Source organism: Thalassophryne amazonica, chromosome 15, assembly GCF_902500255.1.
Source record: "Thalassophryne amazonica chromosome 15, fThaAma1.1, whole genome shotgun sequence".
Classification (NCBI taxonomy): Eukaryota; Metazoa; Chordata; class Actinopteri; order Batrachoidiformes; family Batrachoididae; genus Thalassophryne; species Thalassophryne amazonica.
In genome coordinates this window covers 90,953,050-90,980,091 of record NC_047117.1, presented here as the reverse complement: position 1 = coordinate 90,980,091, position 27,042 = coordinate 90,953,050, and the positions used below count along the sequence as shown (strand labels likewise).

Below are 27,042 nucleotides of genomic sequence, written 5' to 3'. Positions count from 1 at the left end.
ATCACCAAAAAAAAAGAATAAAAATACTTAATTTGCTCATATTTGAAGTCAGTCTGGGTAAATCATTGTTCCCTGGCTGATTTTTGTTTCTGCTGCAGTTAAAAAAAAAAAAAAAAAAAAAAAAAAAAAAAAAAAAAATCCTTGCGTTATTAAATGTTGCGCTTTCACAGATGTTTGAGTCAGGTCGTGGCGGAGCCGTCCGCCCAAATAAATGAACAATGGCTATGCAAATATTGCACGTTGCTGACTTTTTGTGGTGTTCAGTGACAGAACCGCTAAGTGCAGTAGACACTCGGGTGTCTCATTCCTCGTCTCAGTGAGACACATGCCTCAGCTCAGAACCCCCTCCCCTCACCTCTGCAGCAGTGGTTCACACACAGACGCTTCAGAGGAGTTTTCCTGGATCAAAAAACTCCTCAGGCGTTATCGCGATTAGTCAGTGGAGTCCAAATCTCTACCATCGAGCCTAATTAAACAGTGTACTGGTTAAACCAGATATATCGTGTATTTGTCTTTCTTAATTTGTGTATTTATGTGCATTCATTCAGTTTTTTTTTTTTTTAGTTACATTTGCTATACCATGTAGAACCCTTACTTAATTTTTCTTGATTTAACTGATCAGCCAAGATTCATGAGGCTCTGTTGCCACCCCTTTGGTTATACCCTTGCTGAACGTATGCATGTCATAAAAAATTACCAGGGCTGAGAAAACTCCGCGGATCCGTGGGATTCTACGGATTTCATCATGGGGAGGGGGGTGGCGTGTTAGTGATGTATTCTTTAATCGTGAACATCACTGAGTTTTTTTAAAATGCTTATCGCAAAGTCTTCTGTTTTTTTACAACATCGTGTAAGTTTTATAAGAACGCGGACACTGATCTGTGTGTTACAGATACAAATCAGCTTCCTCGGATCCGCGGAGTTTCGCGGAGGAAAAATGCCACTCAAAGCGTAGCTGTTACGACAGTTGTCGTAAAGCAGGACTGGTTGGTTGCTGCGGCGATGCTGTGTGGCTAAAACTTAGCATGTGGATATCCCAAACTTTTAGAGCTTTCAAGTTTTTTTAAAGAAGATTTGTGCAGCATGTCTGTGTCACGGACCGACGTCGCACAGAGAGAAGATGGTGAGAAAGACGGTTTGAAAAAGTCTGATAACAACAAGAATCCGTGGACTTGTAGCTGGCTTCATAACACACCTGAAAGATAAAAGAAACGTGGAAAGTGAGCTGTGCCCTCTCAGGAAACTCGGTAAGAACTTTTCTCTCCCTGGAAAATAAACATTTTGCTGTTCAAACAGGATTTTAGTCAAGATTATCTGACTTTTTTTTTTCACTAATCTAGACTTTCTTTCATTGTTAAAAAGACATTGTGGCTTTGAATGGATTTAGGCTGCATGAATTTACACAAGAATATAAGTGACTTTTTACTGTAAGGTATGTTATTGATATTTTAGCATGATTTTCCAAATATTCTACAAACTTTAGCTGTGGTTTTTGAAATGCTGTAACAGTCTTTTCAGTCTTCATAAATTTCATGTAGTTTAATTGTTCTGAGTTAATGCATAATTTGGTTTACAATTAAAAGGAAACTCATTCTAGGTTCTACTTCCATGTCATATTCTGTTATTTCAACATCATCATTGACAGGTCAAATAAAAGGTTGACTATAGGATCATTTAAATATCCACTAATTTTGAGCTTTATTCTTCCAGGAGATGCTGAAAAAGTAGCATTAGATAAAAATTTAATTCTGGGGCCCCACAGGCCCCTAGACCCCGGCTCCTGGGGAGCTGTACCCCCCCCCCCCCCCAGACCTCCTGCAAATTTTCCTCGGATTTCACAATTTTCATTTCACAGCCCTGTTTACTGATATGTGTAAAACCTAGAATACATAGCAATATTAGTTTGGTGTCAAACGTTTGGAGCCATAATGTTGGATTGTGTTACTTCCTTAGCAGTCCATTTGGTACAAAATGAAAGCCATTGGAGGGGCAATGCATAGTGTGCATTGCTCCCCCCAAAATGCTTATTTAGGGTCTGCTCCATTCTCTGCCCCTAGTTTATGGAGTGACATAAGCTTTAAATTGGTTCTGTAGCACTGTTGGTTGTGGAGAAATCCTGGAAATGTTCTTGATACCCTTGATCTTTGGTTAGTTGCTTTAACAGTTAATTGTCTTGAGGCATTTGTCCAAGGAGTATTCCAAAAGAGTTTGGTAAAACATTTACTCGCCCATTTCTGAACTATTGTGGACACAGTCACACATTTACGATATCCTATGCTGCCTCCGGCCCTCTCATATTTGGACTGAAAGCTGTGTATGTTCTTGTAATCCTCTGTTCTGTGGTTACGTGGCAATAAATCAGTTTCGCTGATATGGAAAAGTTATTCCGCTTCCCTCCTCTTGGTCATGTGTTGTTCACAGATAAAGACAGGATCTTCTTACAAGGTTATGTTGGACAAAACCCTGGATGGTCATCTCTGTGTAACAGTAACTACATAGAAAATGTTATTGTAATGTTTTTTTACTTTAGTCCATCGCCTCTTTTCCTTATGAATCAGATCCAGATATTTCAGGGTTCTCAGTAGTGTTACAACAGAGTAATGGCCCGTTATGATGCTGCTTGAAAAAATTACGCTGCGTTTGGGCTGTTACGTTGTTTTTGAGGCTGTGTAATGGGGGAAATGATCTTTTCTCTATGTTGATTATGGACCTGCTGGTTCTGATTTAGAAGCAGCGGGTCCACAATTTATTCATCAACCTCTTTCAAAGCCATTTAAAAATGTCAATTGTGACTCTCCTTTTCTGCTGATTAAAGTTGCTAAATGTGACTCTTTTCTGTTATTGTGGGCAAAAGTGAGACTCGTCCACCGCTTCACATGGACAGTTTTTATTCATTCGTCATTACCATGCCTTTTTTAATGGGGCAGCCAGCGACGTGATTCTCTGCCATTGACTGGAACATTAATATCTCCCACTTCGTTGGTTTATAAACTGAAGTTACTGTCGCTCACGTAAAGGAAAATAATAATAATAATATACTCTGTTCCGTGTGTATTGTGGGATTTGCTGCAGCTCTCTGATGAATAAAGTTGGAAAGACAGATCATTCTGGAATCAAGTGACACCACTTTCCAAATGTTGTAATACAGACGACAAACAGCAACCGACCGAAACTGTTCTTTCCCTAAAATGAGCTGTCCTCCATCCCATCTCAGCAGTGCTCCCCCAGTCTGAGCATAGCCACACATCAAGCACTGCAGGCGCATTGTAGGGGGACACCCCCCCCACAAAATTTTAAAACTTATAACTCCCTGAACATGATGGGCCACATTTTGTGAAGCCCAAGCAGCCCCCGAACCCCTGACTTTTTAAGCTGATTTTTTTTTTTTTTTTTTTTTGAGGAAAAAAGCTTGCTGAGAACCCTGTATTTCCAACTGTCTATTATTATTTAAAAAAAAAATGTATTCAGTCTTTCTTGGAACTTTTAATAAAGGCCATGAACCTTTAACTCAAGAATACTGCTGTCATTTGTTACCTGCGTGCCACGGAGTTGACCCATAAGTAACCACAAGTCAAGAAAGTGAAGTTCGCCAGTTTAGGAAATCCAAGATGGCGGCCATAACTTTTGAAAAAAAAAGAGGAGAAAAAAGTTAGTTTTTTCCAAGTCCTCATTTCATAAGATTTTTTAAAATTATAGTTTGTCATGTCTTCAAAACAACAAAAACACCTTAAATCTATTTTGCTGAGATTTACTTCTAATCTTGCTCAAATATGCAGTGATTTCTTGAAACTGAATTTTACAAAAACTGTCTGGACACAATGCTTCAGTCTCTCCTGGGGATTTGCTTGATTTGTATCCTTTATCTTTCCTAGGAAAAAGGAACAGGCTACCACCAAGAAGGACAGGGTGACTCACTGTCTGACCATATGTGAGAACATCGTGGCTCAGTCTTTGAGGTAGGTCTTACAAGAATATCTGCAAGGGTGAAGAGAGAGTCTACAAGACAGTAGTGAAACCAGCTATGTTGGACGGCTTAGAGACGGTGGCACTAACAAAAAGACAGGAGGCAGAGCTGAAGATGCGATTCTCTTTGGGAGTGAAGAGAATGAACAGGATTAGGAATGAACTTATCAGAGGGACAGCTCAGGTTGGACGGTTTGGAGACAAAGTGGAAGAGGCGAGATTGTGATGGATTGGACATGTGCAGAGGAGGGATCCAGGGTATATAGGGAGAAGGATGCTGAGGATGGAGCCACCAGGCAGGAGGAGAAGAGGGAGGACAAAGAGGAAGTTTTGGATGTGTTGAGGGAGGACATGCAGGTGGTTGGTGAGACAAAGGAAGATACAGAGGACAGAGTGAGATGGAAAAAATTGATCTGCTGTGGCGCCCCCTAATGAGAGCAGCTGAAAGATGACATGTTAAAATTTTTCTTTTATCCCTGTGCATCTTGGAGCAGAACATCCCCGGAGTTCCAGAGGCTGTTGGGCATCGCCATGGAAATGTTCCTGCTGTGCAGTGACGACAGTGAATCAGATGTCCGCATGGTAGCTGACGAGTGTCTGAACAAAATCATCAAAGTGAGTACCGCTAGGCTTCCTTCACAATTAATTCTACCGAACTGAATGAACATCTTTAATTAACTGGTGGTTGGTTCCACTGAGAACATTAAATGTGCTGCTTAAACCTGAGCCTTGATTTGTGTTTGTGACAAAGACTCAAGAGACGTGATCAGATATGCTATTATTGGATCTTTTTACAAATTGAAGAAAAAAAAAATTCCTTGAGTATTATTTTGTCATCACATTTTCACAGACCTAGTGTAGACAATTGCTTTCTCACTTGTGCAAACAAAAAAGACTAATTTTAAAAGTTGCATATTTGGGTATTAAAAAACTTATCGTGGAATGTTTTTTTTGTTGTTTTTTTTTTTCCCCCCCCCTCACATTTCAGGCACTGATGGACTCCAACTTGCCTCGACTGCAGCTGGAACTCTATAAGGAAATCAAAAAGGTAATTAGAAAAAGTTTGTTTTTGTGAATCATTGTTTTCATGTACATTAAAGCAAAACATATTCAACTTATTTCTTTTAAGATATTACAATGAAGGGTGTAACCAGTCATCATGGCTCCTCTGATACATGATAAAATCCTCATGGTTCATGTTTTGATTGTGCGCTTGAAGGAGTGTCCTTCAGTCTCTACGGCAACCACTCTGTAGCAGCTGTCAGTGGTTTTATTAATTTACTTCATGGCATGATAAATTGACCAGCTTCACAATGCATGTTGTCACAGTCTTGTATCGTGACGTGTCATTACCATTTAGTAGGTTAGAAGTGACTGTAATGACTGTGTTTATGCAGAACGGTGCCTCTCGGAGTCTGAGAGCGGCTTTATGGAGGTTTGCAGAACTTGCCCACCTCATCAGACCACAGAAATGCAGGTACACAAACACGGATGCCTGAAATATCACTAACTGCTTTATTATTTGTGTTCCAGGTCACTGTAACTCTGCTTCAAATGTTCTCCTTATTTTTGTTTCCTTCTGTTTGGTGACTTGTCACTGCGGTCCAGACCCTACCTGGTCAACTTGTTGCCGTGCCTCACCAGAATCACAAAGCGGCAGGAGGAAACTGTGCAAGAGACGCTTGCTGGAGCAATGCCCAAGATCATGACAGCCCTGGGGCACTTCGCCAATGATGGCGAGATAAAGGTATCCTCAGTGGGAATGTTGCCCCCCCCCCCAAAAAAAAACAACATACACTGTTACATTTGAAACATGTTTTATTGTAGTCCGATGATTCTTCTTCCAGGTTCTGTTGAAAGCCTTTATGGCCAACCTGAAGTCGAGCTCTCCCACTATCAGACGCACAGCAGCTAGCTCAGCTGTCAGTGTGTGCCAACACTCCAGACGCACCAGCTACTTCTACACCTGGCTGCTCAATGTGCTGCTGGGTAGGACACACTGATTACACACTAATACAGATGTGGCAGCATTTTAGCTTAATTGAGCTTATTTCACGTTTGTCAGCCAACTGCTTTCAGTTACGCCATCAGATGACCGTAAGTGGAAACAATGTGACCTTCTACTTTATTTTTTTTCTTTCCAGGTCTGTTGGTTCCTGTGGATGAGGAGCACCCCAGCTATCTAATCCTGGGGGTGCTGTTAACCCTTCGCTACCTGATGCCTCTGCTGCAGCAGCAAGTCAACACCACCAGCCTCAAAGGAAGCTTTGGCGTCATGAGGAAGGAGGTGGATGTGCAGCCAACTCCTGAGCAATTACTTCAGGTAGAGATGGGATGTGGTTAAGAGTGAAAATGTTTATCCAGTATGTACCAGTGTGTTTGTGTAACAGCTTAACGGTACTCAGTAACATCTGGCTGTGTGCGGTGTCTCTCGCCATCTGTTCATTGATGTTGCACACTTACGTATTTACCCAACACCTGGTAAACACCCAGGACATGCTGGAGTCTTATGTTTGGCTGATGTTAGCTGGCTTGGGAATACCTCAGGATCTTCCTAGTAAGGGAAGTATTTCCCACTTGTCTACAGAAGTAAGGAAACTGTTTCAGAACAAAATCTTGGTAGATGTCAAATTTCTGGGAAAGGCGCTATATTTCATGTAAACTTAATATATCTAGAAATGGATTGGGCACCTTGTAAGTTTTGTCGAAAGTTGCACTTCAAACAAATGCATCTTAGTTTTGGAGCAATTGAAGCTGTTGGCAGAGGTATGTGTTCAGATGAGTTTAGCAGGATTATTACACATGGTAAAATAATTACTTGAATAAACAAAATATTTTACTGTGTATTTTAATTTTATAGCAACATCATCTGTTTTTGGCATCTGTCAGATTACTTTAAGAAAATTATGTTTGTATTCTTGATAAAATCAACCATAATTGCAGAACTTAATATTTTGTTATTAATTGCAGACTCTTGTGAACACGTTCAGCCTGATTATAAGTTGAGCAGTGCAGTACTTTTCTTCTCTCTCTCTGTGTGTGTGTGTGTGTGTGTGTGTGTGTGTGTGTGTGTGTGTGTGTGTGTGTGTGTGTGTGTGTGTGTGTGTGTGTGTGTGTGTGTGTGTGTGTGTGTGTGTGTCTGTCTGTCTGTCTCTCTCTTTAAGGTGTATGAGCTGACCCTGCACTACACGCAGCACTGGGACCACAATGTGGTCACAGCTGCTCTGGAGCTCCTGCAGCAGGTGTTTAGAACTCCACCGCCAGAGCTTCTGCACATGTTCATCACTGCAGGAAGCATTCCTCATGCCACTGTGTTTCGCCAGGACACAGAGAGTCGTGCACGTTCCGGCAGCATTGTTGAGCTCATCGGTATGCACACCGCTCACTCTGCATGTCCACGTCCAGCTGCTGCTAGACCACAATTGTAAAATTGCAGTCTACAGGTTGGATGTCAGTTTAAAATAGAACTTATGTGCAACAGTGTGTAGTTACCTAAAAGTCACCTTTGAATTTTTGTTTAGTTGGTGCATACAAACTATATGCTGTACAGGACTCTGGTGTCCCATCCAGAATTAGTCATAGACTCTCATCCGCTTAATGCTACGGAAATGGAAATGAGCATGGGCACAGAGAGGCCTCAGAGCCTGTGCATCCAGAAAGTATTCACAGCACTGCACTTTTTCCACATTTTATTTTTCAGCCTTATGCCAAAATGGAATAAATTCATTTTTTTCCCTCGAAATTCTCGACACAACACCCGGTAATGACAACATGGAGAAAAAAAAGTGTTTGTTTATTAAAAATTAAAACTAAGGAATCACATCACACTGGTGAAAATGGATTGTCCCGTGGTGGGACCAAAAGATTATCGTTTTCAATGGCTCTCCTTTACTGTGCTTAACACTGTATAAATACGAGGTCTGTCCAAAAAGTATCAGACCTTTTTATTTTTTTCAAAAACCTTATGGATTTGAATCACGTGTGCTTGCATGAGCCAACCTTGAACCTTCGTGTGCATGTGAGTTTTTTTCACGCCTGTCGGTTGCGTCATTCGCCTGTGAGCAGGCTTTGAGTGAGCACTGGTCCTCCCCCCCTCGTTGGATTTTCATTTCGAGGAAAATGTCTGAACGATTGGAGCAGCGCTGAATCAAATTTTTCCAGAAACTGTGAGAGACAGCCAGGTGGAAACCATTCGGAAGATTCAAACGGCTTTCGGTGGCTTTTCAGTTGAGTGAGTATCCGAGGAATTGTGTAAGAGCTGGACATGTCACAACATGTCCTGTGAGACTTCCAACTTCCGCTCGTCTTTCATTACAAAATCTCCTGTAACAGTGGAATGTGCCGAAAAAGTGCTGATGTCCACCTCTTCTGCAATTTCTCTGGTAGTCAGACGACGTCCCGGATCAACACAGCATTCACTTTGGAAATGATCTGGTCGTTTCAGCCTGTCGATGGCCGCTCGGAGCGCGGCGCACCCTTCGCCATTGTGCGCCGTCTTTAAACTGGTTGTAACACTCCTTAATCTGTGTGATGCCCATAGGATCATCACCAAAAGCCGTCTGAATCTTCCGAATGGTTTCCACCTGGCTGTCTCTCACAGTTTCTGGAAAAATTTGATTCAGCGCTGCTCCAATCGTTCAGACATTTTCCTTGAAATGAAAATCCAACGAGGGGGGAGGACCAGTGCTCACTCAAAGCCTGCTCACAGGCGAATGACGCAACCGACAGGCGTGAAAAAACTCACATGCACACGAAGGTTCAAGGTTGGCTCATGCAAGCACACGTGATTCAAATCCATATGTTTTTTGAAAAAAATAAAAAGGTCTGATACTTTTTGGACAGACCTCGTATGCCTGATATGCAAGGCTTTATAAATCAAGCTCGTATATTGGTTAAGTCTGCTTTTAGAAAAATGTAAAGTAGATTTTGTTTCCACTTGAGTTCTCTCCACTTTGTCACTTTAGTGCTTTTCTTGCCACATGCCTCAGCTGCAGTGTTTTTGCATGTGTCTATAATTTGACTGTCTCACAATCCCAGCAGTGATTCCACTAAGTTTTCACAGTAGAAACATTCAGTCACCTTCATTTTTTCTGTGTGTGTGCTTTTGTTGTGATTAGCACTCAGGAAAAGTTGCATTATATGAGCAGTGGCTTTATGCATTTATTTGCCATTCTTTCTGACGTATTCAGTGTGTATGATCACAGTGCATGTGCAGAGAAAATGCAGCAAAAATCATGCAACTAATTTCAGTATTTTTTCCTTTAAGCCCCTTCCTTTCACACCGGGGCTGCTTCGAGTTGCTTCATGTCGCGTCATAACGATGCAGGAATGTCTACATCAGGTGCGCGCAGCAGGGGGCAGAGAGGAGGTGAGGACGCAGGTTGCAGTTCCTCTGCACAAAGAAATCAGAGTGCACAGTTTGGTTGCAGCCATACTGCACTCTGATTTCTCTTCTAGTTTATATTTGTTCTAGTGTTGAGCTGCAGGTCTGCTCTCTGAGGTCTGTTATAGTTAAATGGACTGCATTTATATAGCGCTTTTCCATCTGCATCAGATGCTCAAAGCGCTTTACAATTATGCCTCACATTCACCCCGATGTCAGGGTGCTGCCATACAAGGCGCTCAGTACACACCGGGAGTAATAGGGGATTAAAGGCCCTTGCCCAAGGGCCCTTAGTGATTTTCCAGTCAGGTGGGGATTTGAACCCATGATCTTCTGGACTCAAGCCCAACACCTTAACCACTAGACTATCACCTTCCCTATAGTTAATCTTCTTTGACCGCACGATGCGCGCGCACGAACGAACCATCTGTGAGTAAATGTGGAGATGTCCTGTCTCTGGCAGTCAGTCTGTGAGCAGGACTTATGTCCTTGTTTGTCCTTTATTTAACACAATGATGAGAGTTTGAGGGGAGAGTGAGGAACTGCAGCAGCCAGACAGTTTTTTTTTTTTTTTTTGTTTTTCTTAATTGTTCACATGTACACCCACGAACGAATCGTCCGTGAGTGGACCGGAGATGTCTGGACTTTTTACTGGATGTGGACATGTCCTGTCTCTGGCAGTCAGTCCATGAGTAGGACTTTAATGCACCTTATTTAAACACAGTAGTGAGAGAATTTAAGAGGGAGTAGCTGCAGCAGCTGTCAAGCTGCCAAAAGCTTTTTTCTTTCTGTGCTCTTTTGAGCGTGTAGATTTACTGCATTGTGTACATGGTATAAAAACAATCCTGCGTGATTTATAGTTTGGGAACAATGGAACACAACAGGAATCATAAATTGGCGTCGGGTAACGTTGTATTGTGAGGGTGTGGCTTCCAGTCATATTGAGTACCGTTGCTTTGCTCTGACTTACGCAGAAACCACTTAATTTCTGCGTTGAGCACAGGACGCATCCGATTTCCGATTCGCTTCGTCCTTTGCGTCTCTCGCGCTGTTGTGGCGTTGAGCTACATCGTCTCGGCACTACGTTGCTTCCACGTGACATCGTCATAACGCAACTCGAAGTGGGCCCGGTGTGAAAGGGGCTTTACACTGGTCATCTGGATTGTTTCAATGAAGGGCTACGAAACATGTGATCTCCCCCCCAAAAAAAGCAAATTGTTTGAGTGCACTCCAACAAATGAAGACATGCTTATATATGACCAGTGGTTAAAAAAAAAAAAAAAAAAAAAAAAAGACAAATAAGGAAAGTCTTTTCGGGATGTAAGTGGTCTGATGCAGTTCTTTTTCTTCAGGATATGAGTTGATCTGTTAGTTTTTCTTTTTCCCCACTCTGTTGGTCTGTGTGATTCGAGTCCCTGTGTGTGTGTGTGTGTCTGTGTGTGTGTCTGTGTGTGTGTGTGAGTGATTAACTGTGGGTCTTTCTGGAGCGTTTGCTGCCTTTCTCTTCCTCACCTCCTGTTTCTGCTTCCCATTTCCTACGATTTGCAGCGGGGGGAGGGTCTTCCTGCAGTCCGCTCCTTCTCAGGAAACAGAGAGGTGACTTGTCTTTTTTATCTCCTCTGATCACCTCCACATTCACAAGTTCTCACTTACAGTCAGGGTTTGTGCAAATTTACCTTCAACTGAAATTATTTTTTTGGCATGACATCAAGTGATGCACAGTGTTAGAAAGTATGTGGTTGTATAGTTGAGATATATATATATATATATATATATATATATATATATATATATATATAAATTTTTTTTTCCTCTCTTTTTAGATGATGATTAAAAAAAACATATTGATATCAAGATCTTCGCTTTCAGGTAAAATGCTTTCTGGGGAGGAGGAAGGATTGGAAGATGACCCCGAGAGGACAGAGGTCACCGCTGGTTCTTTCTCAGGTGAGACATCTTCCAAGGTGCAGAAGAAGAAAAAATGTTTTCTTCTGGTGTACGAGGTCTGTTAGAAAACTATCTGACCTTTTTATTTTTTGCAAAAACTATATGGATTTGAATCGTGTGCTTGCATCAGCCAAGCTTGAACCTTCATGCGCATGCGTGAGTTTTTTTCACGCCTGTCAGGAGCGGAGGAATTCGCCACGGAGCCGCTAATGGCGCGGGACAAAAGCACCTCCATGTTGGTCTCACAGGACATGCCCTGACATGCCCAGCTCTTGCACCATTCGGAAGAGTCAGACGGCTTTCGGTGGCTTTTCAGTCGTGTGACTATCCGAGAAATTGTGGACGAGCTGGACATGCCACAACATGTCCTGTGATGCTTCATCACGGCGTTGCTTTTGTCCCGCGCCATTAGCGGCTCCGTCCCGACGCACGAATTCCTCCGCACGTCTTTTCATGACAGAAACTCCTCTAACAGTGGAATGTGCCAAAAAAGTGGTATGTCCACCTCTTCTGCCATTTCTGTAGTAGTCACATGACGTCCCGGATCAACACAGCGTTCAGTTTGGAAATGATCTGGTCGTTTCAGCCTGTCGATCTCCGCTCGGAGCGCGGTGCGCCCTCTGCCATTGTGCGCCGTCTTTAAACCGGTTGTAACACTCCTTAATCTGTGTGATTCCCATAGAATCGTCCCTGAAAGCCGTCTGAATCTTCCGAATGGTTTCCACCTGGCTGTCTCTCACAGTTTCTGGAAACATTTGATTCAGCAAAGCTCCAAATCGTTCAGACATTTTCCTCACAATAAAAATCCGACGAGAGGGCTGGACCACTGCTCACAGGCGAATGACGCAACCGACAGGTGTGAAAAAACTCACGCATGCGCACGAAGGTTCAAGCTTGGCTGATGCAATCACACGTGATTCAAATCCATATAGTTTTTTAAAAAAATAAAAAGGTCGGATAGTTTTCTAACAGACCTCGTAGTTGACAGTCAGGTGTGTGACTTATGATTACAGTCATGTTTTTTGTATTTTTTTTTTTTAAATGTAATATCACATGTTAAACCATTTTAAATGAAACTTTATCTCCCCCCCCCAGCATCAGTGGTTGGCACAGATGGCCCTGCTGCGACCCAGGTCGACATCATTACTGAGCAGCCACGCTCCTCCCAGCACTCCTTGCAGCCTGGTGACTCTGTAGATCTCAGTGCTTCCTCAGAACAGGGCGGAGGTGGAGGCGGGACATCTGCTTCAGATACTCCCGAGTCACCCAATGACAATGAAGAGGAAATGCTTAGTCGTAGTTCCAGTGGCGGTGCAAACATTACACCAGAGACGGCTGAATATACCACACCAGAGAACCCCATGCCAGAGGGAGGGCCCCTGGGAGAAACTGCAGCCCTTCTTAGCACCAATGACCGCTCTCTCCCGCCCAGCGACTCCTCCCAGACCACCACAGAGGGGCCGGACTCGGCTGTCACGCCCTCCGATGTGGCAGACCTGGTAAGATTGGTTGTAGGCATTACTGAGCGAGTCTATTTTCTTTGACAATAAAGTATTTTAATAGGGTTATATATAATGGAGTAATATTTCTATCACATGGACCTTCGACTAAAAGATTGACCGTTTATTCCAGAACTGCTTTAAGGGTGTGCCAAATTTGGTCCAAATCAGTTTGAAATTCAAATACTTTGAAGTTTGATTGCAATTACCTTGACCCCAGTGATTGACCTTTGCCAAATTTGGCCTTGCCTGGGCAATTTCAGAATCCAGTTACGTATGTGTGCCAGGTTTCCTGGACATTAGAGTCAACAGTCGTAATTTTGACCCTTGACCCCAATGACATTGAGTTTTTGCCAAAAACAACCCCCATGAAGGCAAATCTGGGGTCAACCTATATGTACACAGCAAGCTTGTTGGGGATTGGCGCAAGCACATAGAAGTTGTTGAACAAACACGTGAAAAAAGTGTTTCTCCGATTATTGTATTCCAGTAATGTGCAGCTGAATCAGGAAGGTCATCAGTCGTAAAACTTGTGCCAAGTCAGTGTGCAGATCCATAACTGATCTGCTACGGTGACCCTCATTGGGGTGAAAAGGGGAGAAACCAAAATAACTTACTAGTGTGATGCCATTATTGAGTTTGCAGCATTTTGTGTTAGTATTTGAATGTTACTCCTGAAAAGGTTTGATCGTTTTAAGTTTTGGAGGCAGGTTATGTTCTTGTGCTGCCCTTCCAGTAGACTTTTTTTGCCTGATGATCTAATGGTTCCTCCTCTATGGTCTTGCTCCTTCTCTTTTGTCTTCCTGCCCACTCCGTCGCAGTCGCGCTTTATGTTGCCATGGGCGTTTGAGCCATCTCCGCCCTCGCCAGCGTCCACTGAGGGTCCCGATGCCACAGACAGTGACTCTTTTGTCTACACTTCTTCTTCTTCTTCGTCATCCTTCTCGTTCTCCTCCTCTTCTTCCTTCTATGCCGACTCCTCCTCTAGCAGTAGTGACAAGGTCAGCCGATTGGACACTTAGAACAAACTGGGAGGGGCTTGCTTGTTCGTGGTCTTTTTGATTTTCTTCATTCTTCCTCCTTTCATTCGCTGGTTCTTCACAACCCCATGCACCGAATTTGCCCTGCTTGTTGCTCCGTTTGGCAGACTCTTTTGCTTCATCTTCCCTCTGGTTGTCGGACATTATGAAGTCGTCGTTTGTTTTTTGTTTCCCCCCAGTTACATAATTCCCTGTCAAATCGAGATCCTCTAAAAGACGTGGTAGAATACAAGCAACCCCGCTGTCCCGGCTTGCAGTGAAGACTTTATAATAGAAGCATGATGGACATGTTTATTCTTTTATTTTTCAAGAGGCTGCGACAGACTTTTGTTCCAGTGGAGGACAAACAGTCTGTGGGTGTGGGGGCTTTTTTCAAATTTTGTGTTCATTGTTAAAGGTTGGTTCTGGTTCGTTTTGTCCCTTTGGGATGGATATAAGGAAATCATGTCCTGCTGTGTTTGCCTTCAGCTAAGCAAATGCGAGGTGTATTCAAAAAGTATCCAATCTTTGGCTGCAAAAAATACAATTACTCACCTGGGGGGTGTGAAACCCTAATCCCATATGAAGTAGTCTCCTTGGGACTGCACACACTTCTCCCAGTGTTTCTGCCATTGTTGGAAGCATTTCTCGAAGGTCTCTTTTGGAATGGTGTCCAGATGGGCCTTCGCGCTCCGCATCATGTCTTCTCCTGGCTCAGATAGAGTCCCTTGTTGCTTTGATCTTGGAACAGACAAAAATCAGGAAGCCATGTAAGGAGAGTAGGGAGCTGAATGACTCACAGGAGTGATGTATTTGTTTTGTAGTTGTTTGCGCATTCCAGCCTATCCTGCAAGGCTTCGGGACACAATTACCTCTGCTCCGCCGTTAGCAGCTTTTGCACAAATATCGCTGACACTCTGCATACCCAAATCCTCTATCAAAATGGAATGTACCAAACCTGTGCTTATCCCCACCTTGTCCACAAGTTCTTGGATGGTGGAACAATGTTCATCCATGATCAAAGTCCGTATTCTCTCAGTAACTTGGCCTTTCGAGTTGTGGATGGCCGACAGGAACATGCTTCACTCTCCACTGATGTGCGTCAATTTGTTTTATGTACTAATATTTCTTTAGCGGTTATACCATTTTCTTTTGCATTATGCTCATGGCATCATCGCCAAAAGTCTGCTGAATCTTGCGTATGGTTTTCACTTGGGTGTCACGAGAGGGCGGCAAAATTTAATGCAATACCTTTGCTCAGATTGTTCCGTCACGTTACAGCAAATGAGAATCCGACGGTTGCTCAGTACATGTGTTCACTGTTAAGGCTGACTGCTAACAGCTGATGTGCTCTGTGGGCGGGGGAAAAAAAAATCATGTATATGCAAAAGGCTTCCTTCACCTTCTCACCAAAGGACAACCCGCATGCTTAATTTGCTTCCATGGATGAAATAAGGTTGGATACTTTTTTTGAATGGACCTTGTGTAACTTGCTGACGAAGCATATTTATGTGAATTGCATGTGGTTGCATTGCAGAATGAGCTGGATTGACTGCACATTGTGCATCTGTAAACTGGGTTCCTTTCTGGAGATGCTTCTCTGTGTGTGCATAAGGTGCTTGATGGCAGCGAGAGTCAATACTCTGGCATGCAGATTGGAACACTACAGGATGAAGAAGATGAAGGAGCACCATCTTTGCCCCATGAGGAACAAGAACCATTGTTGCCCTCAGCACTGGGTATGTTTGTGTGTTTGCACATAGTAACATCACTAAAATCAAGTTAATTCAGTTCTTGCCAAGTTTGCACAATTTCAGTCTCTCTGGATTTGCACAATCATCCAGTAATGGGAAGTCTTGATTGTACTGGTTATTGGCAACTGGAAACCGACAAAATGCTAAATTGCAAGAAAGCATAACTTTTATTTATCCCTCATGAAGCAGCTCCTCACAAACTGCAGATCCTCAGTATAAGTAAAATGCAAGTTTTAAGCAAAGTTGTCAGATTAGTGTGGTTCTGGTTAACTGTCGGGTTAGTCCATCTTGTCGTTTCCACCAGCACGAAAACCAGCAGGGCTTCTTTGCAGCTTATGTTGATTAAGTTCAAAGCATTAGATTTGGTTGATCGGTCTTCTCTCTGGGACATCCCAATAACTTGCTGGGTCCCATACAGCCAAAACACAGGTACGAGTGCTGTGCTGCATGGAGGCAGACACTTTGACTTGAATTTGAATTTCTTAGAGACATGTCAGGGGTCGAATTAGTACGTGCATGTGCTAGTTTGTGCATGTATTATTTGAGTGGTGCACGTAATTTTGTACTGCATTAGCACTGTTGCAAGTAACTTTACCCAAGTTTCATCAACTATAAGCACCAGTAGAATGACCCAATAAAGGAATAAATAAGGAAAAAACTATTTCCAGTGTGTTGTCTTCATCTTCCCTGCGTTTTATGACTCTCACACACGGAGTGAGTTGCTGTGCTCTATTTGTTGTGGAAAGCTGACAAACGTCGCCAGCGGCGCCATCTCTGGGTTCACAACATCCTCATGAGACGTTCCCGATTCGGGGAGTTTCAATAACTGGAGCTGCAGGAGCTCCAGTTTGAGGACCTCCTGTCCCGTTCACACGCGCACGTGTAAACAAAGAAAAGAAAAAAAAAAAACTGGCTGCCGCTGCCGTTCCTCACTCTCTCCCCTCAAACTCTGTCATAATTGTTATAAACCAGTCACCATTTGTTTTATTATACATCTGTGTAGTTAATAAATAAAATAATCTTCACAGACGATTTGTTCGCATGTGCATGTGGGGAAAAAAAAAAAAACTGTCTGCCGCTGCTGCTGTTCTCCCCTCAAACTCTCCCCAGAGAGGAAGAGTCTGACACATCAGAGGAGGAGTTTTAAGGTTGATGTAAGACTGACTTTTGGTTGTGCAAGTAATGTTTTTGTTGGTGCAAGTAATGTTTTTGTTACTAGCACCAGTGCAAGTATGTTAAAAAATGTATTTCAACCCCTGCATGTTCTGGCACCTAATTTGTTCAGTGCTTGCTTGAACTGGCTGTTGGGTGAGGTTATGGAGTCTCAGAGTGTAGGTGTCTTTCATGCTGAGGTAACTGACTCCCACTTTGCGGATGATGATCTGCTCTTTGTGGAATCAATGGATGATCTGACTGCAGCACTTGATCAGCTTAGAGAAGGCTCTGAGTGTCTGGGGTTGTCATTTTCCTTGATTTAGATCCGTTCATTGACTTCCTGGATTTAGCTGTCAAAAGTGGAGAAAGGTCTTTATCTCTGGGAGCTTTGCTTTTGAGGTCAGCAGGCATCTGGGAAGAACTTATGGAGTAAAGATGTCATTGAACAAAGTTGTTTGGTGATGCTGATGTCTTTGCAGAATAATAAAGGTCCAAATCTTTGAGGTTCTGGTGATTCCTATCTTACTGTATAGGTTGTGGGGCCTGAGCACTCACCAGTAACCTAACGTAATAAGTAGAAGTCTTCGGTGCTCGGTCTCTTGTTGGGTACTGTTAGAATGACTGCATCATAGGAGGTGTTGCTTATGCTTTAAGATGTGAGGGGACGTCAGCTACAGCACAATGGCTGCTTGATATACTTCCTCAAATGCGATCCAGTGTGCAGATTCCTCAGTGACCAGAACTGAGACTGCTGGAACACACCATGGGATGTCTGTGAGGACCCAGGGTGCTTGTGTAGTGTAGCAGTTACATCAACGTGTGGCACCTGACCTAACTGAAGAAGGAATTGGTGTGTTTCACGGCCGTCAAGTCACTGCAGGTGCATGTGGGACTTTGTCTTCATTTTGAGGAGCTGCTTTCTCCACCAAATGTATTGCTGATGCTTTTGAGGACTTTTGTTTCTCTGCATTTTTCTGTATAGCTCTGAGCAAGCCCCATCTCTTTGAAGGACGAGGACACAACAGACAGTCATCAGACAGTAGTGTAGACCGCTTCGTACCAAAGGATGAAACTGCTGACCCAGAACCCGATAACAAGGTGCCGATAACCAAGCTGACATTTCAGTGTGTGTGTGTGAGAGAGAGAGAAAGTAAAGGAAGCATACAACACATTTGTTCTTCTGATTGTCTGCTTCTCAGCCATCACGGATTAAAGGTCCCATTGGACACTATACAGACCCGGGCGTGGAGCCGCTAGTGCACTGTATTCGGCTTCTTGCTGCTTCCTTCCTGTTGACAGGAGAGAAAAATGGTGAGTGGCTAACACAAGTGTCTGAAAATAAGTAAAATGTGTTTTATTTTATTTTATTTTTTTTACCTTTATTTAACCAGGAAAAACGTGTCATTTAGATTAAAAATCTCTTTTACAAGAGCGTCCTGGCCAAGACAGGCAGCAAGGTTACGTGTCAATTTCAGCATTCCACCACACATACAGAATAAACAAATTACCAGCCAATGGAAAAGTTTCAGTATAAAAGTTAAACACATTTTTACTATATATATATATATATATATATATATATATATATATATATATATATATATATAAATAAATAAAAATCAGTTAAAACAACTGCATGTCAGTGTGCCAGCATCTCTGTCATTTAAAAGTCTTTTAAAAGTGATGGTGAGTGTTTGTGATGTGAATCCATCTATCTTCACACATTGAGTCCGGCCTGAAAGGTAGTTGTGAAACCATTTTACTGTCTGATTTGAAAATCCGCATGCAGTGAGCCTATGTTCCAATAACGTATGATCAACTGTATCAAAAGCTTTTGTGAGATCTATGAACAGGGCTGCACAATGATGTTTACTGTCCAGGGTGGTAATGATGTCATTGACTACTTTTAAGGCAGCAGTGGTTGTGCTATGTTGCTTCCTGAAACCAGACTGAAAATCAGATAAGATGTTATTGTCAGAGAGAAATTCTTTAACTTGAATACTGATGAGTGACTGCAGTAGTTTGACCAAGGCGGATAATTTAGATATTGGTCTGTAATTATTCAAAAGTGTTGGATCACCACCTTTTAACAGAGGGAGAACAAAAGCCGATTTCGAAATTGATGGAATTTCATTTGTGGCCAGAATGAGGTTGAAGAGGTGAGTCAAAGGTGAGGCTATAAAGTCAGCTGTTATTTTTAGGAAATAGGGCTCAAGGTTGTCAGGTCCTGGAGATGTTGAGATGTTTAAGAGTTTGAGGGCTTTATGCACTTCACTGACTGTGAAAGGGGCGAAACTAAAAGGTTGAGTTATAGCAACAGGAGAATCAACACTTAAGTCTACTAAGTTTCTGTGAGTACTATAAAGTGAATCGAACAAGGAACCAGACGCTACAAAGTGTTTGTTAAAACAGTCCAACATCTCTGCTTTATCGTAAATTTTTTTGAGTGTCTGTTACAGTACAAGATGGGAGCTCAGCGCATTTATTAGTTTAATAGATTTGTCTTCCAAAACTTCATTGGGTTATGAAGGCTTTGTGCTGTTTGAGTGAGGAAGTGATCTGCTTTAGCATTTCTAATGGCAACTGTACATGAATTCCGTAATAATTCCATTTTAAACAGGAAAAGTGGAGGTAACAGTAAAGCATGAAATTTGAAGATACACAATCAAGCACAGCAGTTTTGGTTCTATTGGGCCTTCACTCTAAGCACTCAACTCATTCATTCATTTTCAACCGCCTATCCGGGTCCAAGTTGCGATGGTGGCAGCAGAACGAGCAGCTCATGCCACACTTTCCTATCTTTGGCGACGTCCTGTAACTCTTCCCAGGGGTTACCAATCTCGCCAGCATGTTCTGGGTCATCTCCGGGGCGTCCTCCCTAGGGAGACGACCGGGGGCGTCCTCTGTCTAAATATGGACACAATATTCAAGTATGTATTTCTGCCGCGTGCTTGTGATTTCTGTACATGTAATTTAGCAGCACATATTATTGTAAACTTTTTTTTTTTAAATAAACATTGTAAACTGTTGATCTTTTTGATTTTTGACATTGTTTTTTAGCAGACTTCCTGGCATCAGGTTTGATGCGTGTTTGTGTGTTTCCTCAGGTCTGATCCCTGACAGGGAGGTTCGGGTCAGCGTGAAGGCTCTGGCAGTCAGCTGTGTCGGGGCAGCAGCGGCTCTGCATCCCGAATCCTTCTTTAATTCTCTCTATTTGGATCCGCTGGACGACATCCGAGTTGGAGGTAGGGTTTGAAATAAAAAGTTAAAGGTAATCAATATGTTGTGGCTAGAATATGTGGAAAAATAATCATATTTCTTCAAGCCACTGAGCTCTAAAACTCCACAGTTACAGTTAAACATCCGTGGTTTGTTCACACTCGGTCTATTATTTTTGTTCCCCGGGCATTGCCTGGGAGGCAGATGGCAACACACCGCCGTGTCTTTTAAAAATATATGAACACACTGCTTCACTTTAAATAAGCCACTGTGGGCAGCACAGTGGCATGGTGGTCAGCCCTGTTGCCTCACAGCAAGAATGTAATGGTATCGATTCCCACCTGTGGAGTATGCATGTTCTTCCTGTGTTGCATGGGTTCCCTCCAGGGGGCTCCGGCTTCCTCCCACATCTAAAGACATGCAGGTTAGGTAAATTGGAAACTTTAGAATTGTCCAGGTTTCCCTTGTAAAAGACATTTTCATCTCAGTGGGACTAACATGGTTGAAATAAATATTAAAAATACGCAATTAAGTCTATTTCAGGTGGTCAGTGTGGACCGTCTCTCTTAAAGGCTTTATTTTACTCAGTGTCCCGCTTTGGAAAGTTCTATCTTCTGCTGCCTGCTACAGCATGCTGTTTTGTTATCTTCTCCCTTTTTCATGGGAGCGTTACAGCGCCACTGTTGAGCAAATGAGTTGGGCGAAAAAATTCTAGTTCAAAGTTCTGGTTTTGTTTCATTTCTCTAATCTATAGAGGACAGAAAAGGTTTTGGTTTTTTGGATTCATCACTTCAGTTTTTCAAGGATGTTTTAAGACACCTGGTGACCTTTTTATTTATTGTCTTACTTGAAAAGGTGTTTGACATGAACCTTTTTGTGATTTTTATTTGGAAGTCACGTTGAATTGTTGAAATACCTTCGATCATACATGTGGCAAAGCACGATACAGGAGAGTGGCTCAAAACAGAGTGGTGTGATGACGTCCTGTTGATTAAATCCTAGGTCCGAGCTTCACCGAATTTAACACACAGACGCTATTTTGCACTAAAATTCAGCCTTTTTTTAACATCCCTAAAACTCTGCGTAATCTCTGAGCCTGCTCAAATAGTATATTCCCATGTGTGCCTTTATATGATTTTAAAAGGAAATTCCTCATTATTGATTTGGTTAAGTAATTTTGATTTATATCAGTTTTAAAAAATGCATGAAGACCTCTAAAAGGTCTAAAAATGGCTTGGTGCTACTAATTATGGCTTTTATTATTTTACAGCTAATGTCAGAGTTATTGGCACCTCTGAATCTTAAGTACAGATTTGCAATGCCTTCAAAAGTAAATGGAAAATTAATCAGTTTTGTATAGTCAAAATATTCAACTGTACTGAAGAATACCAAAAAAATTGCTTTCATATCATGAAATAAATTTTTTATTTTTAAATACATGAAGTGAGTAAGGACTTGGGTTTCCAATATGTAGATGAGTCCCAGTCATGCTACCCATCTGTCTCCTTTGACTCTTCTCTTCTTCAGGCTGCAGTATTCAGGGTCAAGCACCAGCACCAATTGTCATACCGACAATTATTATGTACACTCTAAGGAATTTACAGTTAATCATCACTTTCATAGCCAGTTTTCTTATGACAAATCAGGGGCCGGATACAAGAACAGTTTAAGGCATAATGAATATATCTTGAACTATTAAGAAATAATAACAGTATGGTAACTCCCCTATGGAATAGAGTCTCAAAAACTGTACAAGTAGGAGACTTGTGTGGGAAGCCACCAAGACACCCATGGTTATAGACTTCTGTGTCTGTGATTGGCTAAACTGGGCAGAGAGCAACTTTTGGCTGTTGCAGGACTGTAGCTTTTTAAAACTTAAAGTGGGTTTGCTATAGACAACAATGCAAAGGTGACAGACCAGTATTTATACATAAAACACACAACATGAGTAGAAACACCCAAACCCAACATTGATATCCACTCAGGCGGCGACAAATCACATCATTTTCAGTGTGATTTTTCAAAATTGGTATTTCTGTTTTGTCTTTTACCTTTCCTCATTCCCGTATCCCCTTTCAGAGCAGCAGTTTATCAGCGATGTTTTGGGCCTCATTGACCACAGCGACCCCCAGATCAGAGGGGCCACAGCGATCCTTTGTGGTGCCATTGTACAGGCGGCACTCACTAAAACACGTTACAGCATGCACACCTGGCTGGCCAGTGTGCAGAGTTCAACAGGTTAGTGTGCATCCTTGTGACGTCGCTCTGCTTTGGTTGGTTTTTGTGACGCGTGAACCTGCCCTCTTCCTCTGCAGGTAACCCTCTGTCCCTGGTGGACTTGGTGCCTTTGCTCCAGAAAACGTTGAAGGATGAATCCTCTGTCACTTGTAAGATGGCATGCTCTGCAGTGAGGGTAAGATTGTGCTGTGTGCGTGTGCGCAGTGTTTGTATGACTCTGATTTTATATTATTTTAATGTGTGTGTTTTAGCACTGCATCATGACCCTGTGCTGTAGTACACTCAGTGAAGTGGGCTTGCAGCTGGTGATCGACCTGCTTTCTCTGAAGAACTCTACTTACTGGCTTGTACGGACCGAGCTCTTGGAGACCTTGGCTGAAATGGACTTCCGGTAAGTTTTATTTGTGATATTAAATAGAAACGTGTATTAGTGGAGACGTTTTTCAGTTAAATACGCTCGCTGTTTGCCTTCTCGTAGGTTAATTAATTTCCTGGATCGGAAAACTGAGGTTTTGCACAAAGGGGATCATCACTATACTGGGGTGAGTTTTCTTTTCCTTGACTTTGTTGTTGTCAGAAGACTCAAAGTAAATCACTTCATTCTTGGAGTTTATTGCTTGTGGTTACTCATTAATTCTTGTTGAACCAGCGACTGCGGCTGCAGGAAAGGGTGTTGAGTGACGTCGCCATTTGCCTCTTGGGAGATGAAGACCCCAGAGTGCGGCATGTGGCAGCCTCCACCGTCAGCAGGTACAGTTATTGAATGTCACACACGGCTTTGGATTTGACGAGTGATTCTCTATGCTGCATTCTTTTTCTCACCAACAAACTTTGACAAGGCAACGCAGCCTAGCCTGAGTATGCCCTAAATCCTCCCCAACCCCACATGTTACCTTTTTATTCCTCTAGGCTGGTTCCCAAGTTGTTCTACGACTGTGACCAGGGTCAAGTGGATCCGGTGGTGGCTATTGCACGCGACCAGAGTTCAGTTTATCTTCAGCTGCTTATGCACGAGGCACAACCTCCTTCTCAGTTCACAGTGACCACAATAACAAGGTGCTCATGCACATCCTGACCAACCAAGACCTCTCACTGTCTTCTTAGTTCAGAGAGATTACTTTGCTGTAGTCATTTTTAACTTGTACTTTTTAGACTGCAAGTTTGAGGATGATTTTTTTTTTTTTTGTTCTGTTTTAATTGATAACAGCAGGAAATGTACACAGAGGAAAAAAATGCTTGTTTTCTGTTAGGACGTACCGAGGTTACAGCCTGTCTAACGTAGTGTCTGATGTCACACTGGAGAACAATTTGTCAAGAATCATCACTGCGGTCTCCCACGCCCTCGCCTCCTCCACTTCCAGAGCCCTTACAGTGAGCTTTCACAGTCACACCAACAAATCCATATGTGGTCTCTTTATCTCACATCTCCCTTCAAGTTACACGTGTTGTGCCTTTTAAATGTTAATTCATGCTGTTCCTTTTGATGTTGCTATGTTCATGACATGTTCCTGATAATATGGTAAAACACACTTCTGTCTGTTTCTTGACAGTTCGGCTGTTGTGAGACATTGTGTTTACTGGCTTCAACGTTCCCGGCGTGTTCATGGAGCACAGGCTGGCATTGTGGCTATGTTAGCGCCAATAACATCTCTGCTTCCCACTCTAGCCTGAACCGCAGCAGGGGCAGAGCCCTTAGGTTTGCCTGCACCCATTCACAATGACTTATTCATCTAGTTTCCCAGAGTAGAGTTGTCACCGTGACATTTCAAAGTAACACATGCCTGAAGCTCCTGCCCAAATCACCAACAAGACCAGGATGATGATCAGCACTACCATGCCCCCAGTGGATAAAGTCATTAAACCTTTAGCTTCATGTTAACGTAAAGACAGGTCGGCTCTGAGAGCATGCACTGGAACCACGTATAGCAGCATCCACCAAAATGTGGAATTGCTATGGGCAGCCACCCATTCAGACCAGCAGGCCATCCCTGCAGCCAGTTGATACCTGGGTAACCCCTTCGTCTTTTCTAGTTGCTGGGGTCATCAGCAGTTAGGCATCTGCACACTGGATCATGTCCAAGCAAGTAGACCACATGGCTGTAGTGTCATAGCCGACATTCCTCCACATTGCAAATAGTCCACCTTGGTCCCTTTAACTACACTGGTCTCATTGGAGTGCGTTGTGCAGAGGTGCTTCACTGGATGCTGAAATAAGGATCCAGCAAGAATCTAGGATCAGTGGGCAGTTTCCAGATCTTTGGAAACCAGTAGTGTCTTCCATAATCAGATCTGTCTGTGCCTGTGGTTGCATTAAAAGTACCCACAGCCAGAACAGTGTCACCTTTGAGAGGTTTTTGTCAGTCACCATGTCCAAGTAAAGTCGGCAGATGTTTGAACAGACACTTTTGGGTATGTGTCATGGCATTGAAGCACAGTATCAACCTTAAATTCCTGATTAACTTGTCTGTTTCTGTCTTTATATTCCAGTCTTTCACAGTCCAACAGTGCTCCAGCCTCTTCATCGTCCTCATCTGCACCGGAAACTGAGCGGAGAACATTGACTGTGGGAATGGCCAATATTGTGCTCTCTTTGCTCTCCTCTGCCTGGTTCTCTCTGGATCTCTCTGCACACCAGGATGCCCTGCTGGTTTCTGGCAACCTGCTTGCTGGTGGGAGATGAGGATTTATTTGAGAGTTTTCATTCTTTTTCTGTCAGAAATGTACTAACCTTTCTCTGGCTAACAAGTCTCATCATTGTGTCCTCAGCTGTGGCTCCTAAATGCCTGCGTAACCCATGGGTAGGAGATGAGGAAGGTGCTGGTGGCAGCTCTAACCCTGGTGGACCTCCTAGTAAGATGGAGGATTCCTGGGCGGCACTATCAGACCGCTCTATGGCTGTCATGGTGGAGCAGCTCTTCTCTCACCTGCTGAAGGTCCTGAACATCTGTGCCCACGTTCTGGACGATACTCCACCTGGGCCAGCAGTTAAGGCAAGTCTTCAGTAAAGAGAAATGATGTTTAGTTGAATTGAGTTACAGCGCATGCAGAAAGTATTCACAGTTTTTCTTTCCACATTTTATGTTATAGCATTTTTCCAAAATGGATGAAATTCATTTTTTCCCCTCAAAATTCTACACCCAATGCCCCATAATGACAATGTGAAAAATGTTTTTGATAAATTTATGAAAAATAAAACTAAAATCTCATGTGCATAGTTATTCATAGTCTTTGCCATGAAACTCAAAATTGAGCTCAGGTGCCTCCTGTTTCCACTGATCATCCTTGAGATGTTTCTGCAGCTTAATTGGAGTCCACCTGGGGTAAATTCAGTTGATTGGACATGAATTGGAAAGAGACACACCTGTCTACATATAAGGCCCCACAGTTGACAGTCAGAGCACAAACCAAGCATGAATGAAGTCAAATGAATTGTCTGTAGACCTCTGAGACAGGATTGTCTGGAGGCACAAATCTGGGGAAGGGTACAAAAACATTTCTGCTGCTGTGAAGATCTCAATGAGCACAGTGGCCTCCATCATGTGTAAGTGGAAGAAGTTCAGATCTACCAGGACTCTTCCTAGAGCTGGCTGCCTGTCTGAACCGAGCGATCGAAGGAGAAGGACCTTAGTCAGGGAGGTGACCAAGAACCTGATGGTCACTCTCTCAGAGCTCCAGCACTCCTCTGTGGAGAGAGGAGAACCTTCCAGAAGGACAACCATCTGTGCCGCAATCCACCAATCAGACCTGTATGGTAGAGTGGCCAGACAGAAGCCACTCCTTAGTAAAAGGCTCATGGCAGCCCACCTGGAGTTTGACAAAAGACACCTGATGGACTCTCAGACCAGGAGAAACAAAATTCTCTGGTCTGATGAGACACTGAACTCTTTGGCGTCATGCTTGGAGGAAACCAGGTACCATCCCTACAGTGAAGCATGGTGGTGGCAGCATCATGTTGTGGGGATGTTTTTCAGCAGCAGGAACTGGGAGACTAGTCAGGATTGAGGGAAAGATGAATGCAGCAATGTACAGAGACATCCTGGATGAAAACCTGCTCCAGAGTGCTCTTGACCTCAGACTGGGACGACGGTTCATCTTTCAGCAGGACAATGACCCTAAGCACACAGCCAAGATATCAAAGGAGTGGCTTCAGGACAACTCTGTGGATGTCCTTGAGTGGTCCAGCCAGAGCTCAGACCTGAATCCGACTGGAGAGATCTGAAAATGGCTGTGCCATATGACGTTCCCCATCCAACCTGATGGAGCTTGAGGTGCTGCAAAGAGGAATGGACCAAACTGCCCAAAGATAGGTACATCAAGCTTGTGGCATCATACAACCCCTGGCAATAATTATGGAATCACCGGCCTTGGAGGATGTTCATTCAGTTGTTTAATTTTGTAGAAAAAAAGCAGATCACAGACATGACACAAAACTAAAGTCATTTCAAATGGCAACTTTCTGGCTTTAAGAAACACTATAAGAAATCAAGAAAAAAAAATTGTGGCAGTCAGTAACGGTTACATTTTAGACCAAGCAGAGGGAAAAAAATATGAAATCACTCAATTCTGAGAAATAAATTATGGAATCGCCCTGTAAATTTTCATCCCCAAAACTAACACCTGCATCAAATCAGATCTGCTCATTAGTCTGCATCTAAAAAGGAGTGATCACACCTTGGAGAGCTGTTGCACCAAGTGGACTGACATGAATCATGGCTCCAACACGAGAGATGTCAGTTGAAACAAAGGAGAGGATTATCAAACTCTTAAAAGAGGGTAAATCATCACGCAATGTTTCAAAAGATGTTGGTTGTTCACAGTCAGCTGTGTCTAAACTCTGGACCAAATACAAACATGGGAAGGTTGTT

At 42.9% G+C, this 27,042-nt stretch overlaps 1 protein-coding gene across 6 annotated transcripts in view; it reads left to right on the top strand.

The window, feature by feature from the left end:
- Positions 1 to 27,042, top strand: part of htt (huntingtin) — a 70,790-nt gene that overhangs the window by 7,838 nt on the left and 35,910 nt on the right. For 4 of the 6 annotated variants that reach the window (XM_034187616.1, XM_034187619.1, XM_034187615.1 and 1 more), the window contains exons 2-26: positions 3,873 to 3,956; positions 4,458 to 4,578; positions 4,952 to 5,011; positions 5,361 to 5,440; positions 5,572 to 5,710; positions 5,811 to 5,952; positions 6,108 to 6,286; positions 7,128 to 7,332; positions 10,895 to 10,942; positions 11,216 to 11,293; positions 12,389 to 12,792; positions 15,427 to 15,550; positions 17,703 to 17,818; positions 17,920 to 18,031; positions 19,828 to 19,965; positions 22,019 to 22,177; positions 22,255 to 22,352; positions 22,429 to 22,568; positions 22,656 to 22,719; positions 22,827 to 22,927; positions 23,087 to 23,233; positions 23,428 to 23,548; positions 23,728 to 23,873; positions 24,665 to 24,846; positions 24,944 to 25,167. In XM_034187616.1, coding sequence (XP_034043507.1) covers positions 3,873 to 3,956; positions 4,458 to 4,578; positions 4,952 to 5,011; positions 5,361 to 5,440; positions 5,572 to 5,710; positions 5,811 to 5,952; positions 6,108 to 6,286; positions 7,128 to 7,332; positions 10,895 to 10,942; positions 11,216 to 11,293; positions 12,389 to 12,792; positions 15,427 to 15,550; positions 17,703 to 17,818; positions 17,920 to 18,031; positions 19,828 to 19,965; positions 22,019 to 22,177; positions 22,255 to 22,352; positions 22,429 to 22,568; positions 22,656 to 22,719; positions 22,827 to 22,927; positions 23,087 to 23,233; positions 23,428 to 23,548; positions 23,728 to 23,873; positions 24,665 to 24,846; positions 24,944 to 25,167 — 3,412 coding nt within the window. The remainder of the gene's footprint in view (positions 1 to 3,872; positions 3,957 to 4,457; positions 4,579 to 4,951; positions 5,012 to 5,360; positions 5,441 to 5,571; positions 5,711 to 5,810; positions 5,953 to 6,107; positions 6,287 to 7,127; positions 7,333 to 10,894; positions 10,943 to 11,215; positions 11,294 to 12,388; positions 12,793 to 15,426; positions 15,551 to 17,702; positions 17,819 to 17,919; positions 18,032 to 19,827; positions 19,966 to 22,018; positions 22,178 to 22,254; positions 22,353 to 22,428; positions 22,569 to 22,655; positions 22,720 to 22,826; positions 22,928 to 23,086; positions 23,234 to 23,427; positions 23,549 to 23,727; positions 23,874 to 24,664; positions 24,847 to 24,943; positions 25,168 to 27,042) is intronic. The other 2 variants (XM_034187618.1, XM_034187617.1) reach the window with 1 other exon arrangement.